At 38.8% G+C, this 16,380-nt stretch overlaps 1 protein-coding gene across 1 annotated transcript in view; it reads left to right on the top strand.

Moving 5' to 3' along the window:
• UBASH3B (ubiquitin associated and SH3 domain containing B) overlaps positions 1-16,380 on the top strand; it is a 777,613-nt gene that overhangs the window by 714,045 nt on the left and 47,188 nt on the right. The window contains exon 9 of the mRNA XM_044081039.1: positions 3,158-3,280. Coding sequence (XP_043936974.1) covers positions 3,158-3,280 — 123 coding nt within the window. The remainder of the gene's footprint in view (positions 1-3,157; positions 3,281-16,380) is intronic.

Here is a 16,380-nt window from a genome sequence, read left to right as displayed (position 1 = left end):
GTAGAGAGACTAAACCGGCATGTTACAGATGATCACTAAAGCATTATTTTTTGTCAAATGGAAAACTTCCTTGTATTCAAAGAAGTAGTCGGGCATCACACGAAGTATAAAGCCTAAATAGTATGCAGCACTTCTTTAGTTGTAAGGTATAAAATGACACATTTCCAACTGTTAAGAGTTCGGTAATAATCCAAGGCACTGCTGAATATATGGTGCTCAACAAAAGCAAGATTTCAAAATGTTTCTTGGGTAAAACTAATTGCTAAGTATTAACAATTCTTAGTTTGCTAATTAATTTTTCTACTGTAAAATTATATTCCATTACTTATATAACTTGCAGGGAATTAAGACTTTTTGTAAGTTTCTAAGGCAGCATTTGTGTTTCAAGCTGTTTACCTCTACAGGTATACCTTGAAATCATTCAGTATTGATCCACTCAGTGGGTCCTTCTTAATAAAACTTTGCTAGTTGATTTAGTCAGATGACAAAAGTAACTGGCAGGTTTAGACTACCAGGAATGGCTGTGAATCCCTGATTTAACATGGCCAGTCTCTGGTGACATTTTGGTGCCTGCAGTGGAAAAGCATTTGCTTCCAGTTTGAATTGCCCACATTGCAGTCAGCAATACTTGATAGGAAAACGGTGCTGTTGACTTCCACTTAACGCATGGCACAATGGTGCCAGAAATTCGTGTTTTCCTGCAGTATTGCAGAGGTCAAAGTTCAGGAGCACTGATAAGCACTCTTATGTTCAAAAGTAAGATACTAATCATAGGGGATTTCAGCAGCTTTGCCTGCCTGACTCGCACTAAATGCAGTAGGCTGATGGCAAAGGTCTGTGCTAATGGTAATGTAAATAAGTCAGTTCCAGCATCGGTTTTATATCAAGCAAATTAATTCTTAATGGCCAGCATGTTCTGCAATGCATCCATGAGATAACTGCAGTGAGGGACTTAAATGCAGTATACAGGATAGAAACTAAAGGGTTAAACACATATTGGAATGGGAAGTTTTTTGTGTAGATTGTCATTAGTAAAAGATGAGATGAAATATAAATGTTATATTGTGAGATTGTATTCCTTTTGTTTTTCAGAGGAAAGTTTGCCCTTGTAGAATGTCGAAGAGTGCAATCATTTTGGAATAAATGGTACATTAGTGACCACTTACATATGAAATGGTTGTGTGTATTCATTATATGGGTCTGCCAGTTACTCAAAGTAAAGCTGACAAAATATTTTGTAGGAACACTGTGCAGAAATGTAAAACATGTTAAAAGGTATGCATTTTTGATTATGGGTGAGGGGGAGAGGGGGCTCATTTCATTTGATGCTAGCATGATGCTTACTGATGTTTACTCTGCTTCTACCAATAAACTCTTATGATGTTATTGTGGTATACCGCACTGATTTTTTTTTTAATAATGCTCCCCCCACACATTTTTTTTAATAGGTACCATCCACCTAAACTACTATAAACTAGTTGGAGGAATTTTAAGGGCTAAAGTTAGCCTCATTTAGAAATGGTGTTACTGAAAATACAGTTGGCAGATTTTATTTTTTGGACTGTGGATTTCTTTACATTGGAAGGCATCATGTGCATATATATTTATCATATTTATAGTATGTAATACATACAGTCCAGCATTTGTAATTGTTGGAAACATAACAGCTGCCCTCCTCTCTCAGATCAGCACATCATAAAGTAAATCAATGAAGTGAAGCAAAAATTGAATCCAAGGTAAATGTATTCTGAACTTTACTTACACTAAATGATTTGAGGCAGGAACACTCAAGACTTCAGATGGGATGGAAAATAATAAGATATGTTGCTCTCTCTTATGTTTGCATTATTGATTTTGATTGATAATGTGGTTTTGGGCTTCTGGCACCCTAGAACAGTGCCCGTAAGAACTCAAGGTAACACAGAGCTGACCATCCTTCCTCAATCTAAATATCTTTTTGTGCTGTGAAACCTTTCTTCCTGATATTAAGAAAACCGTGATCAAGGAATGATACGTTTGTATTTCCAGTTGTGTATCTGATAGCTGTTTTTGAGGGTGGTGTGTCTGTGTGTGTGTCTGTGTGTGTGTCTGCGTCTGTGTGTGCGCGCGTCTGTGTGTGCGCGCGTCTGTGTGTGTGTGTGTCTTTGTGTGTCTGTGCGTGTGTGTGTGTGTCTCTGTGTGCGTGTGTGTGTCTCTCTCTGTATATGCACACATGGACTCCACTGTAGCTACTGATTTGTCTTCCACCCATGACAGACCTGCTGTCATTCTTGCATTCATTCCTTTCCTCCTTTTTTTGGGCCAAACTCATAAGGAGTGGTACTTCGCCAAGATGGCTGGCAGTATGAATAGTGCTTTGATTGTATGCTTGTTGTTAGTCCTGAAGACACTGTTTTCACCTAAATAAGTAATTGGGGGACAGGTTGGTCAAATAATGTATAAACTATCATTAATTTTGCCAAAGCATTTAAATGGAATTTTTCCATTTGCAATATAAAACCCGTTTGCTATAAAACTTTGCCTTGAATTAGGTAAGGATGGCAAAGAGAGCTTCCAATCTCTAAATCTTTTGTAAACTATCCTCTGTTCTCCTTTAACTAAAAATGTCTTCCTTTTTACAGTGCCTGTGTGATATTCCACAATGTTTTAAACTACTGGAGTTTTCAAAAACATACCAGAAACTACTGTAATGTTCAAAAACAATCATATAATGTTTTCTAATCTGAGAAACATTTCAGCTAAAAGTCAGATTAAAAATAAGCAGTTTGTCATAAAGATAGTGTTACTATGCTACAGAGAATTAAGGCTATGAGCTGGTGTTCTTCATGCTGTAGTCCTGGGTTTGATATCTGACTTTACATTTGCCTACTGTGTGACTCTGGTCAAGTAAGTTAGACAGAAACTTCTCAGGGGTAACTCCTGTAAAGAGGCACCTTTGCTGAGTGATCTTACTAAGTTAGCACACAGAAAATAAATAAACAAACAATGCATCATGATATATCTACAAATTAAACCTAGTATTTTTGTTGAAACAATGTTAATGTTAAATAACTGTGGTGTAAATTTCTCAACATAATCACCTTAGGTGCTATGTGCCCAAACATGCAAAGATGATCCTAAAGGCTTTTCAATAATTTTAATTACCTTTTAACCTTAGGTAAATATATGAGGACAAACTTGAATATGCCAGCCAGTTTACCTCCAAGAAGTACTGGTTACAGGGATTATGACAAGGATGCACCTATCACTGTGTTTGGATCCACGCAGGCAAGGCTTATAGGTAAGTGAGAAAATGTTACGTCTTAGATACATTGAGGAATGTTCTAGAATACTTCATGACATCTGTGACTCAGTGAATAGACAGTGGGATTATATTACTGAAGTTTTTAAATAAATTTTAGGCAATCTGATTTAGGAACTTGTGTCCTAAATGATAGCTTGTATGTTGTATTAAAATAAGTAACATTCTTAATGAAAAAAAAAAGAAAGATAATGTGCTTGGCTGAACATCCTGATATACACTGGTATGGACTCAATTGCACATGTATGATAGCCAAAGAATGGACTTACAAACTGCTGCACCAAAACAGCAAACAAATGGACATAGTGCAGAGTCATATGAGAATACTGCACATTATGTTTTGTATGCAGATGGTGACTCATACACATAGACTGTAATCCTTAGTGACGGTGTAGAAATATTTGCAGCTCTTTATACATTCTCTTCCTTCCTACCTTCTTCTCCTTCCCTTCTCTCTCGTCTTACACTATCTGCTTTCTACAGGTATGCATCCTTATCACATATGCAGGCTTCATTTCTTTTCATGCCTCTCTCGCTCTGTCTTCTATTTCTTTCTCTCTTTCTTTTTGTAATAAATATTGGTTATAACTGGGAGTTTATTCTCCTGATTTCTTGTATGACCTGCATTTTATGCTGACATTATATTGTGCAGGCATCTCATTAGAACATTCAGTTGTAATCAACATTTTAATGTTTAATGTTACGAAATCTGAATTCAGCAACTAATTAGGCCATTTAAGAATATTCTAAAAATATAAGCCAGGGTTATATATATGTACTCCTTAAATAAACCACATATCTAACATTTAAAAAATGCAAGATTCTCTGTATATCATAAAGGAGCTCTTAATTAGCGTTCATTGTTTGTGGTAGGTTAACTATTAAGTTATTATTTCTGATGGAACTATGCAGTCAGTAAAGAAAATACCCAAAGTTGCAGCCATAGTTTTATCAGTTTTAACAGTTAAACATTTGAATACCAAGACCTAACACAATCCGGTGTTTGTCTCCTTCTATATGTCAAATTGTCCAGCATTTTTAAATGCCTTGTTAATGTCTTCTGAATATGTTCCAGTTTCTTTAGTTGTTAAGTACTGAACATTTGGAAAGAGCCACAATATTCTATAACTGGTGTATCAGGCACAGTAAGTAATGGCATCAGAACTTTGTTACCCATACTGGCGACCCTGCACAGGATATCTCTGATTAGGCCATAATATCTGTTTATGATTAATTTAATGTGCTCATGAACATAAAAGATAAGACTCCACTAAAATCCCCAAGTCCCTCAGGCATTCTCTAAAGTATTCAATTGTATTTATTACTGCTTGGTAGTAACTTGATTAAAGTGTAGCTGTCATTCTAAGTCTTTTGGATTAAGCACTTGGGCTTCAGACCAGTTATTTTACATTAAGAAGGTTTGTGGTCTGCACTCTTGTGGGAGAAGAGGCTGGACTCTGCCCTTCTGAGCTGGGAATTTCTGGTTAAAGGTTTATAGTGCCTGAATATTTGAACTGTATCTTACTGAAATTGGTACACCTTGTTTGCTGTAGCATAGACTAGATCCAGGCCTGCTGAATCTAGCTTTGTTTATATGCTTGTTGTTTGTTTGCTTGTTATTTCCCTGGAACGCTAATTCCACCTAATACGCGGCTTCTCAGAGCTTCTGTGGATCACTAGTGATATCTGCATTGTTTACTCTTACTGTACTTATTTCCTTGTTTCACTTGAAAGAAAGTTACTGTTTGTCGTTTTTGCATTTAAGTTACCTGTAACACATTGCACTTAAGTTACCTGGCACTTGCTCACTAAAGCAATTATATAAGTCAGCACTAAAAATTAAAAGCACTACACCCTCACTCCCCACTGGCCCTGGTTTTCAATTATTAAGGAATTCCCAATATTATTCTAGCATGTCCAAAGGTCAGTTGTCAATCTCCTCTCCGGTCCAGCTGGTGAATCTGGGAATCTTGAGGCAATGTTACAACTGCCTCATGTACACAGACAACCCTCTCCTCCTCACAACAAATTCCAACACATGTGAGAGATGCAACCATATAGCCAAACTGGAGGCTAAGCTCTCTCAACTCAGTACTGGCATAACCAGTCAGGAGGAGAAGGAAACCACACTCACTACAATTCCAGTCTCACATAGACCTACCACAACAGCAAACCAAACACATAATCACACAAAAACATACTCAGAGGCTCTAAATAAAGATCTGCCGAAGCAGCAGAAACCTCCAAAGCAGACACCCAAGCAGCCGCTACCCCAAAACAAAACATGTGCAACACATATCTCACAAAGCCAGTGTGCCAAACAGTCACAGCCCTTAAGACTAAACAACACACCTGATACACTTGTAATAGGTGACTCTATCGTCAGGCACACTGACGTCCAGCTCACCAGGCTGAACAAGGAGAGGGTCACGCTGAGCAGCCTGTTGGGCGCTAGGATCCGCCACATAACACAAGCACTCAGGTCACTCCAAGGCAAGTACAAATATGACTCAGTCATTGTCCATGCTGGTGTGAATGACCTGAGACGTACCTCCCTGGACTGCATGAAAAGAGACATAAAGGAGCTCTCTGAGCATGTAGCCCAGGCCGGTATGACCCTGACCTTGAGTAGCATCTTACCCTCACCAAGAATGATGCCACAATATGAAGACAAGATGATCAATTTCAACAATCGGCTTAAGTACTGGTGTCAATCAAAGGGGATCCAATGCCTGTCAGCTTGGGATGATATGCTCAACAAGCCACGATGCTTCGCTAGGGACGGCTTGCACCTGTCATCCCTGGGCTTTCAGATATTGGCAAAGGCTCTTACTACCCCCATAGTGCCTTTTTTAGGCAAGGCTCAAAAGACAAACCCACCTCCATAGGTATCACAAGGGATAAGAAACTAAGAGTAATGCTACTCAACGCCAGAAGTCTAAACCTCAAGATGCACGACGAAACTCTCCTTAGCATGGAGAACATCGATATCTGTGCAGTAACAGAAACCTGGTTCAGGGCTCCCGAGAGCACCCCAGCACTACCAGGTTATACCTCATACCATGCTTTTCGGCTCCAAAACTTGGACCAAACCACAAAAGGAGGGGGAGTATCGATATTCATCAAAGATACCCACACCTCCAGGTTGGTGGCAAAGCACGAAGCATCAGAGACTATCCATGTGCAACTAACAGTGGGTAAAACTGCCTTCCAGTTTATAGCCTGCTACAGACCACCCTCACAAACCCAGGAACCCCACTCGGCCTTCCTGAGAACACTGTAAAATATGAAGGTCTCTCCAAACACCATTATATTGGGCGACTTCAACTACCCAAACATAGACTGGGAGCATTACTCTAGCTCCAACACCCTAGCCCAAAGGTTCCTAGAATTTATAAATTCAAATGCTATGGAACAACTTGTTACCACTCCCACAAGAGGGGAAAACATACTGGACCTGATCATCACCAACATGGGGACTCTATGCTCCAGACCAGAAGTGTATCCCTCACTGGTAAGATCAGACCATAAACTAATCTCACTGGATATTCACATCCCGACCCCACCCTCTGCCCAGAAAATCACACTCCTCAAAACTGAGGTGGAATCCTTCAAAGCCCCCGGGCCTGTGGAAAATATGGCCCAGACCGCAGAATCCTTTATAAATGCATTCTATGAACACCTTCAGGAATGCATGGATCATGCAATCCCAAATAAAACCAAGACCCAATCCTCCAAAGGCAGACGTCCTGTCTGGTGGACCCCAGCCATAAACAAACTATGCAAAAGAAGGAGGAAGCTACTAAATGATAGAGCAAAATCCCAAAAAGGGAAGGCATCACTGATCAGTATTAGCAAAAAACTACGGGCACACATAAAATTGTCTAAGGCCAGCTTCGAGAGAAAAATTGCACAGAACACTAAGGATAATCACAAGGCTTTCTTTAGTTATGTTAGGAACCTGGGTGGTAATTCCCAGATATGCTCAGAATTAGTCCAAAATGACAAAAAATACACCGAACCCACAGACATTGCCAACATCCTAGCTGACAGGTTCAGCGCAATCTTCTCCCCCCCCTCCCCACGAAAAGGGCAAATATCTATCCCAGCAGAGTGCTGCCCCCCTGACATCTCAGATGCTCAGGTAAGAGCCTCCCTCTCCAAAGCAAAAAACACAGCATCAATGGGACCAGACGGTGTCCCGGGCTGCGTCCTACATGAACTCCAAGAAAAGCTAAACCCAAACATAAAACTACTGTTCAATCTCAGCCTTACTACAGGATATGTGCCCAAAGAGTGGCATACAGCAACAGTGGTCCCTCTCCATAAAGGTGGTGCCTCAACGGATCCTGGAAACTATCGCCCCATAAGCCTGACTAGCTTGGTCTGCAAAGCTATGGAAAGGATCATTATGGACCTCATAAATAAAGATATTGGGGACCTACAAACACTGGATCCTACCCAGTTTGGCTTTGTTAAGGGCAGATCCTGCCTCTTAAACCTGGTTGATTTCTTTGAAACAGTCACCAAGGCCATTGACGAGGGGAAGGTGGTCCACACAGCCTACCTGGACCTCGCAAAAGCCTTCGATACAATACCCCACTCGGGCATTATAGATAAGCTCACCAGCTTAAATATAAACCCCTATGTCACTAGATGGATTGCAAACTGGCTCAAGGACAGAACCCACATGGTTAGAATTGCTGGAGCCATGTCAAACTCCAAACCAGTTACAAGTGGTGTCCCACAAGGCTCAGTCCTGGGACCTCTCTTGTTCGGTATATATTTCTCAGAGGTACAGGCCAACACGGAAGGACTGTGGCTGACCAAGTTCGCAGATGACTGCAAACTGGGTGCCATAATCGACTCTCCAGCCGACACAAGCATCCTCCAAAAGGGCCTCATAGAAACAGACAACTGGTGCCAGAGCCATGGCCTCAAACTAAATGCCAAAAAGTGTGTAGTCATCCCCTTTGGCAAAAACAAAGTGCCCACAAATTACTACATAGGTGGTAATCCATTAAGTACAGAAGAAGTAATTAGGGACCTGGGGACCCAAGTTGATAGCAATCTCTCATTTGACAGCCACGTGGCCAAAGTGGTTAGAAAAACATTTTATATAGCCCACCTAATTATGAAGGGATTCACATCTAGATCAGGGGACGTCATTGTGCCTCTTTACTCATCCCTCATCAGGCCCATAATTGAGTACAATGCCCCTTTTGGGATGTACCTTACCAGACACCTGCAGCAACTGGAAAGACCCCAAAAGTACCTCACCAAGAGGATCAAAGGGCTCAAACAGATGCCATATGCTGCCCGGTTAAAGAAACTCCAGCTCTACTCAGTGGCATACCGCCTGTTCAGAGGCGATCTGTGCCTGACGTATAAAGCCATGTCCAACCCGAATTAATGGACATGCTGCACCTCAGAAAATCCAAATCCCATCGAGCTACGCTCGAGAGACTTGAACCTCAGCACTGAAATAAATAGGACATGCTGGAGGGACAGATTCATAACCCAGAGGCTCCCTTCACTCTGGAATAAAATCCCAGTCCAGGTTAGGCAGAGTCCCTCATTGACTCTCTTCAAGAGGAATCTTGATGAGTGGATGGGAGATTGTAGGTTTACCCCGGGTATCACTTCTGTGTCACTGTTAGACAGAGGCACAGTATACTAACCTCGAAAAAGGGCATAGCAAAATAAATTTAAAATGGGTGGCAAAAGCCAAACACATTCTGGCTAGGCTTATAAATGCCCTAGGGCAGATAGCCTAGTATGAACCTATGAACTAGCTAACATTACTTAATAAAGAGTCATTTAAGGCATATGTGTACACAGGGTTCTAATTCCCAAAGTGTGCACATTTTGTCATTAAACTTCATATACATAGTGATGGCACATTTAGGGATAGTATCAAGGTAATCCTAAAGGGCACCATGATCATTTGTTTTTGTAACCATGCAGCCATCTTGATGTCATCAGCAAATCTGTTGCAGTGTCTACCACTTTTATTTAACATTTCAAAAGGCTTAAGAAGTTCTCCACGCAGTACACTTCTGTGCCAGATTTACTTGTGTATTTTTTTTTTTTTTTTTTTGCTAGTGTACTCTGCATTACTTATACTCTGATTTGCCATAATGTATTTTGATATATGTATCTTGTACTATGATTAATTCTGTTTTCTGTTTGAACTAATTTCTGTTCTTATGCTGTTGCTCCCAGGTAATGACTGAAAAGGGTGCTTAGAGCAGCACACCAAACTAATCTGGGTTAGCAAGCTAAATAAATAAATAAATAAGTAAAACTTTTACACTTCCTTCACACTCCTCTCTGCACAGCATACTAACTACTGTCACATGTCACCATTTCACAGTACAACACAGAACATCTGTGAACAAACACAGCTTCTGACATCAGACATTAACCACTGGAAGTAACACTGTGGGATACAGTAGGCCAGTTCTAAGCTACTTCTCCTGATATACTGTTTTTAGGTGAATAATGAGCATTTTCCATTATTTATTGCCCCCCTATGCTTTCATTGATGTCTTAAGCTGTCTGGCTTCTACTCAGAGTGACACTTCTGCAGAGGGTGCCAGTTTTAAGCATTAACCATAGCTAAACAATTGGAGTAGTATTTAGGGAAGTAATACTGTTATTTCTACAAAGATACTTTCTTCATGTTCATGGTAGCTCTAGTTTTGCCATGTTTCCTAGTACTGTATTATACATTTAGTTATTTATTTATTTATTTATTTTAATTTGTGGGATAGTCTGCTTAGGCATAGCCCATTTTCAGCACAGGACTTGGGGGAAAAAGGTTCCACAAAGTCATGTGAGAGTACAACTTGTGTATATTAAAACTTCAAACACCCAAAAGCTGTAATTCACAAAAAAAATCTAGGTTGTTCAGTATTTTAGTAATGTAGTGAGAGTTACTCAAGCAGAAATGAGCTTAGCATTGAGGTAACTCCACTGCAGCATTCACAAAACAATTTTCATTAAAATAGTCATGCAGGTCATTTCAGAAGACAAGCTGGTGATGGATTTGAGGAGTAACTATAGCTGCAGTAATGGCAAGGCTAGAGTCACTGTTCTGGCTAAGGGGCTTGGGTGAGACATCTAGGTGTTTAGATCAATGTAGGTTGCAAGGTGGCGCGAACCAAGTAATAATACAGCTGAAAACCTCAGACAGATGTAGAATGGCATGTGCCTTTTGTTTTAGCTGACATGTAGCAGGATACCATTCAAACTGCAAGCACTGAATTAGTGTAAGGAGGCAGTAGTACTGCACTCTTGAGCTTTGGTCATCAGTGAACCTGGCTACCCCAGTATGTATTTGCTGCAGGTTAAAGGATACCCGGCTTGGATAGCAGATGTATGATAGCAGATGCATAGCAGACACTAGAAAGTAGAACATATTGCATATGCTTTTCACATCTGTGTTCTAACGTATGCTTCTTTTCTTCATTCGAATTATCATAGCTATACCATTGTGACTAGTTGTTATATTCTGTATAAAAAGTGCTTACTCCATGAATTAATTCTGGTAATATTTGCGTGGTATGCAGATACTTGTTTATTTTTAATTATTATATTTGCTTACCAGGCTAGTACAACTGGGCCATCCAAGACCTTTTTTCATCAGAGGCCTGGGGAAGAAAGCTCCAAAAATATAGAGATAATGTAATTAAATATAATATTGCAAGCATTATTACGGGAAGTTTTAACAAATGTGCACAAGTGTGGTTTTAAATAATAAAAAATAACAAGTATGATAAAAAGTTTATATCATTTACAATTATATTTCAAGAAGAAACATTCAGTTGTAATGTTTACCAAGAGTATTTACAAAGTTAAAGTTTTAGGTATTTAAGAACAGATATGAAGAAAAGAAAAATAAATAATTGGTGATATTGGGAGAGAAAGTATGTATTAATTAGAAGTGCAGGACAAGAAAAATAAGTTATACTGATTGTGACAAAAAAATATATTAGAGTTTTGGATTAATAAAAAAAATGAAAAAATGAAGATGGACAACTGCATGAGTGGAAAGAAGTATAGAGATGATGAATATGGGGTGTGTAAGATTTATATTGTAAGTGACTGCTATTCTAGTGTCAGAGTTTAGAACAGACACGATCAGATCCTAGAGTTATATAGAAAGTCAAAGATTTTCTTCAAAGAAATTAGAAGATGATGTCTGGTAGGAAGTGAGCTTCACTTGTTTGCTATGTATATTGCATATCAATGTGTACATGTTTTGTGATGTTTTTTATCTCAGAAAGGTTTTTATTTGTAAAATGAAGAGGCCTGTTAAGAGTACCATTCTACAAGGGATCCAGGAACTGAACATTTGTGCAGAGTATGCAATGGGCACATTTTAATTATAAGAAAGTAAGATTTTTGGGAATTCTGTCTAGTTAAGTTGTGTGAGGGCTAGACATGATGAATTGGATTAAGGTCTTGTTAATGAATTTTGCAATTGTATTATTACACTGTTCCAGTTTTTGCATTGAAGATGAAGAAATGTTTGTAAAAATATATAAAGCATACAGTAGTCTAGAAGTAGTTAAGATGTGGCTGCAGTTTTCTGAAATTGAGCTGTGGGAAAGTTGGACGTTTTGTAAAAAAGGCCTAGTTTCTAGTAAGCTTTTTGTTTTACTATATTATGAATGGAGATGATGATATCAAAGTTGGGATGATTGTCATGATGCCTAATAGCTTAGTTTCAGAGACTGTCTCCAGCTGGATATTCTGTGAGGAGAGGGATAAAACAGTTCGATGTTTTGTCAGAGTAGGATTTTGGAGTGAACAACATTATTTGGTTTTATTGGGATTTAGGAGGAGTTTAAAGTGAGACACCAAGTCTCAATGGTTACGAAAGAGTCTTAGGTGAAAGATTCTATTTAGTACAGAATGGCTGTGGAATACACTCGGATAGCAGCATCAGCATATTGGATGATATTAGCAAGTAATGTGGGAGCAGGATTGTTAATGTACAGATTAAACAGCAGACGGATGAGAATGGATCCGTCTGCTGCACCACTAGATACTGGCATGTATGTAAAAAAGACAGATTGCCATTTAACTGTTTTGGTGAGGTTTGAGAGGTAGCTAGATAACCAGTTTATAGTTAGAAGAAACCACTAGAGAAAAACGTGTGAAGCTGTCTGTGGTGTGACACAGCACTGAATGCTGTGGAAAGGTCAAAGAAGATGGATGACACCAATTTTTTGATTTTGTTCATGCTAAATCATGTTGAGGAAGCATAGCAGGGCAATAATTCTATGATGAGATTGGAAGCCATGTTGTGTGGGTGAGAGAAGACTGTTGAACAGGATGTAGGGTACAACCTGACTTTACATACAACTTTCAAGGTTTTAGATAATGGAGAGTATAGCAATAAGATAAAGATTTGACATTTTTATAGCATTTCCACTTTTAGGAAGTGGAATAGTATAGGATTGTTTCCATAATGTAGAAACAATGGCTTTTGATATGGATGAATTGATTAATGATGATATGAGCTAGGAGAATTTAGCAGTGACTTTTAAGTCCTTAGCCGGAATATTATCAGCCATCCAATGTAGTTGATACAAGTCTGCTAAAGAGTTTTTGTGTAGACAAGGAAGAAACTGGTTTTAGAGTGAAGGATGGAGAATTAGTTGAGGCTGTTGTTGATGAAGAGTAAGGGTTTAATGTGTGTGGTTATGTTAGTGCCGCAACTGTGTTGGAAGTGTGAGTTGGATTGAACTGCAATGTCATTCATGGGTAGGTTGGGGAAAGGAATGGGCTGGGTAGATTTACCATGTTTACAAAAGTGATTAATGACCGATCACAAGGACTTAGGATTGAAGCTGATGAAATTGTTTTTTGCTTATTTTTATGTTAATTTTCAATTTGCATATAAGAAGGTACACCTAAACAAAATAAGATTTAACTCCTTAACCGGTGTATATTGTGAAATGTCGCACCTCTAGCAGCCTACATGGGTTCATATTACGTTATCGAAAGATAACGTAATTGAACAGCCAAAACATCAAAACAGCCACATTTCGAAACTTTTATTCTGGAGGGCTATGCCCCCCATACCCCATGTTAAATATATATTACAACTCCGAGATCACACTACAGTGAGGAAAGGGCAAATATCACAATCTTTACTGTACTGTGATCCCACAATGCAAACTTCGAAATGCGGCCATTTCGACGTTTTGGTCGTTCGATTACATTATCTTTTGATAATGTAATTGGACCCGCCTACACACATCTTGCATTCCAGAGCATTTTTTAAAAAATAAACTTAAAAAGATAAACTAATGTAAATATTTTCTGAAGAATAAACGCTTTTAAAACTGTACAGATGGCAATGTCATCAGTAAGAAATCTTCTTTACAATGATGGTCAGTGAATTCATAGTCTTTTCCATAAATACTGTGAAATATTATAATGCACACAAGCCCTAAATTATATATGTCTAATCTTTTTCAAGCAAATTTTCATATATTGAAAACTATATAACCTAGACATATATTGTTAGAACATTTTTATGTAGATATAAGCTTTCACATGACAACAAGAATTTCCATTGTATGTATGCATTTATTGAGATATTTATATAAATATGAAAACATATGTTTAATTATATAATTAGTAATAAAAATAATACTGGGCATCTCTCAAGATGTGCAACTTACACTGCAAACATTAGACAGTTTTCTTCGGTAACATCTAAGGTTTCACCTAACGCAGTTTCTATTCAGTTGTTATTTTGAAGTATTAAATGCATATGAAAATATGGGACATCCTACAGAAGGGCCTCACTGAGTCAGATGCCTGGTGTCAGAGCCATGGCCTCAAGCTCAATGCCAAAAAATGCAGTGTCATCCCCTTTGGTAAAAACTCTGTACCCTTGAACTACCACAGAGGGCAATCTGCTTAACACCAAATGTGTGATGAGACCTTGGGACCCAGGTGGACAGTAGTCTCTCCTTTGATAGTCACATCGCCACAGTAGTCAGGAAGTCCTTCTACTTGGCACATCTCATCATAAAAGGGTTCTCATCCAGGAAAAAAGAGGTCATTGTTCCCCTCTACTTGACACTCATTAGACCCATTATATAGAGTACAATGCCCCTTTTGGAATGTACCTCACAAGACATCTGCAACAGCTGGAAAGGCCACAGAAGTACCTCACAAAGAGGATTACTGGCCTCAAACAAATACCCTACACTGACCTCCTCAAAATACTCCAGCTTTACTCCGTAGCATATCGCCTGCTCTGAGGTGATCTCTGCCTAACATATAAAGCTATGTCAAATCCAGAGCTGTTGGACATGGTACACCTAAAGAAATCCCAATCCCTCCGAGCTACATGCTCTAGGGACCTAAACCTTGTAACCACAATAAACAGGACATGCTGGAGGGATAGATTCCTGTCCCAGAGAGTTCCCATACTCTGGAACAGGCTACCCATCTATGTCAAGCAAAGTTCTTCATTAGCATTCTTCAAGAAAAATCTTGATGAGTGGATGGGAAATAGGAAATACACCCTGGGGATCACTTCTGTGTCTCTGCTCAACAGTGGCACAGGACAATAACTTTCTTGGGTAGCTTAAGCCAGGGAACCTTGTTGGATTAACCACCACTGCAGGACATACCAGACTAACAATCTTAGTGTCACTTTTTTAATAATTCCTTGAAATTTCTAATACTGCCTGTTATTAGCTGGTAAGTTATTTAGTTGAAGAAGCCACACCCTAAATATTTCTGGTTGCCACAAGGAGATATGTGTGAGAACTGGAAGTGTACAAAAAGGTGTTTTAGGCTTGAGTGAGATAATGTCAGCATGAGGTTACATCCTTCCAATCTCATGAATTTTTCAACTATAGAACTAATATATAACAGTGAATTTTTAAATTATAACAAGTGAAACAAACAATAACAATGAAATAGATAACCGCTGGGTACTATAACCCATAATGAAAAATTGTATGAAAGGAAACTTGCAATTGTATTGTATGAAATACTGAAGATTGAATATTAAGCTCAGAGGATATGCCATACATTACTAAACCCATCTTTTCCTTTATTTTTGTTGGATAAATAACCATTGTGCCCTGCCAAAAGTTATTCCAAGCTACAGTAAGGAAGTTCACTTTCAAACTATAGGTTCTCAAAGGGAGCATGTCAGTTCGTTGAAGGTGATTTCAGTGAATGCAAAGAGACTGAAATCAGTATGCCAAAACTGCCGTAATCAAAAGTGGTAACTGCCTTTTTCTCCACTGTTGTGTGACCTTGGAGTTGGTATATGCAATTCTTGGGGTGGGTGTCCCCCTGCATAAAAAAGAAATTGTTTCAATGTTCACTGAAAGCAGTTACAGTTTATTTGCAGTCATGAAAACCACCTTCAATGCATCATGCTTGAAGTACAATGACATCTCTAATAGATGAGGGTGTATTCAGGCAACCAAGCAGATATCGGGTCCAGAGTCAAAAGCAATTGATGAAAACATTTCCAGCTGAATATTCACCATTTAGGTGAGGAAGTAGTTTTGGCCTGGATCTTCAAGACCTGTGAGGCTCACATATTGGGTAGCTCCCAACCCCTTCCTATGAAATAAGTCTGCTAACAAGCTTAAAGCACATTATAATGAATAAAAATGCTTAAGATAACAGCAAAGATGGACAAGGTAATTGCTGTGCAATCCAGCTGACTAAAATTATTTATATATGTTTGCATACATTCTGAGTTAAATTCCTACTAATTATGCAAATGGTTGGAAATTGATCTGACCAAAAAAGCAACTGATAATGGAAAAGATCCTGTCAGAAGAGGCCATGAGTCATTGCTAATTTCCAAAAGTGTTGATTCTAAATATAGCATAAAAGTGAAAATTAGCCTGACCCCCCCACCAATGGTTCCAGTGGAGGGACTGCCATACCATCCTAAACTGTGGATAAGCATCTGGGAGAAACAACAAAATTCCCAATATGCCAGTAGAGTTAAGGAAATAAAAAATGGAACAAATGAGTCTTTAAAGAGTGTTAAGATATTGAGAGGTCTTAATGGT

Source organism: Protopterus annectens, chromosome 8.part0 (assembly GCF_019279795.1).
Source record: "Protopterus annectens isolate FY-2018-M chromosome 8.part0, PAN1.0, whole genome shotgun sequence".
Classification (NCBI taxonomy): domain Eukaryota; kingdom Metazoa; phylum Chordata; order Ceratodontiformes; family Protopteridae; genus Protopterus; species Protopterus annectens.
Note: the sequence above shows the minus strand (reverse complement) of the source record. Positions and strands in the feature narration are given on the sequence as shown.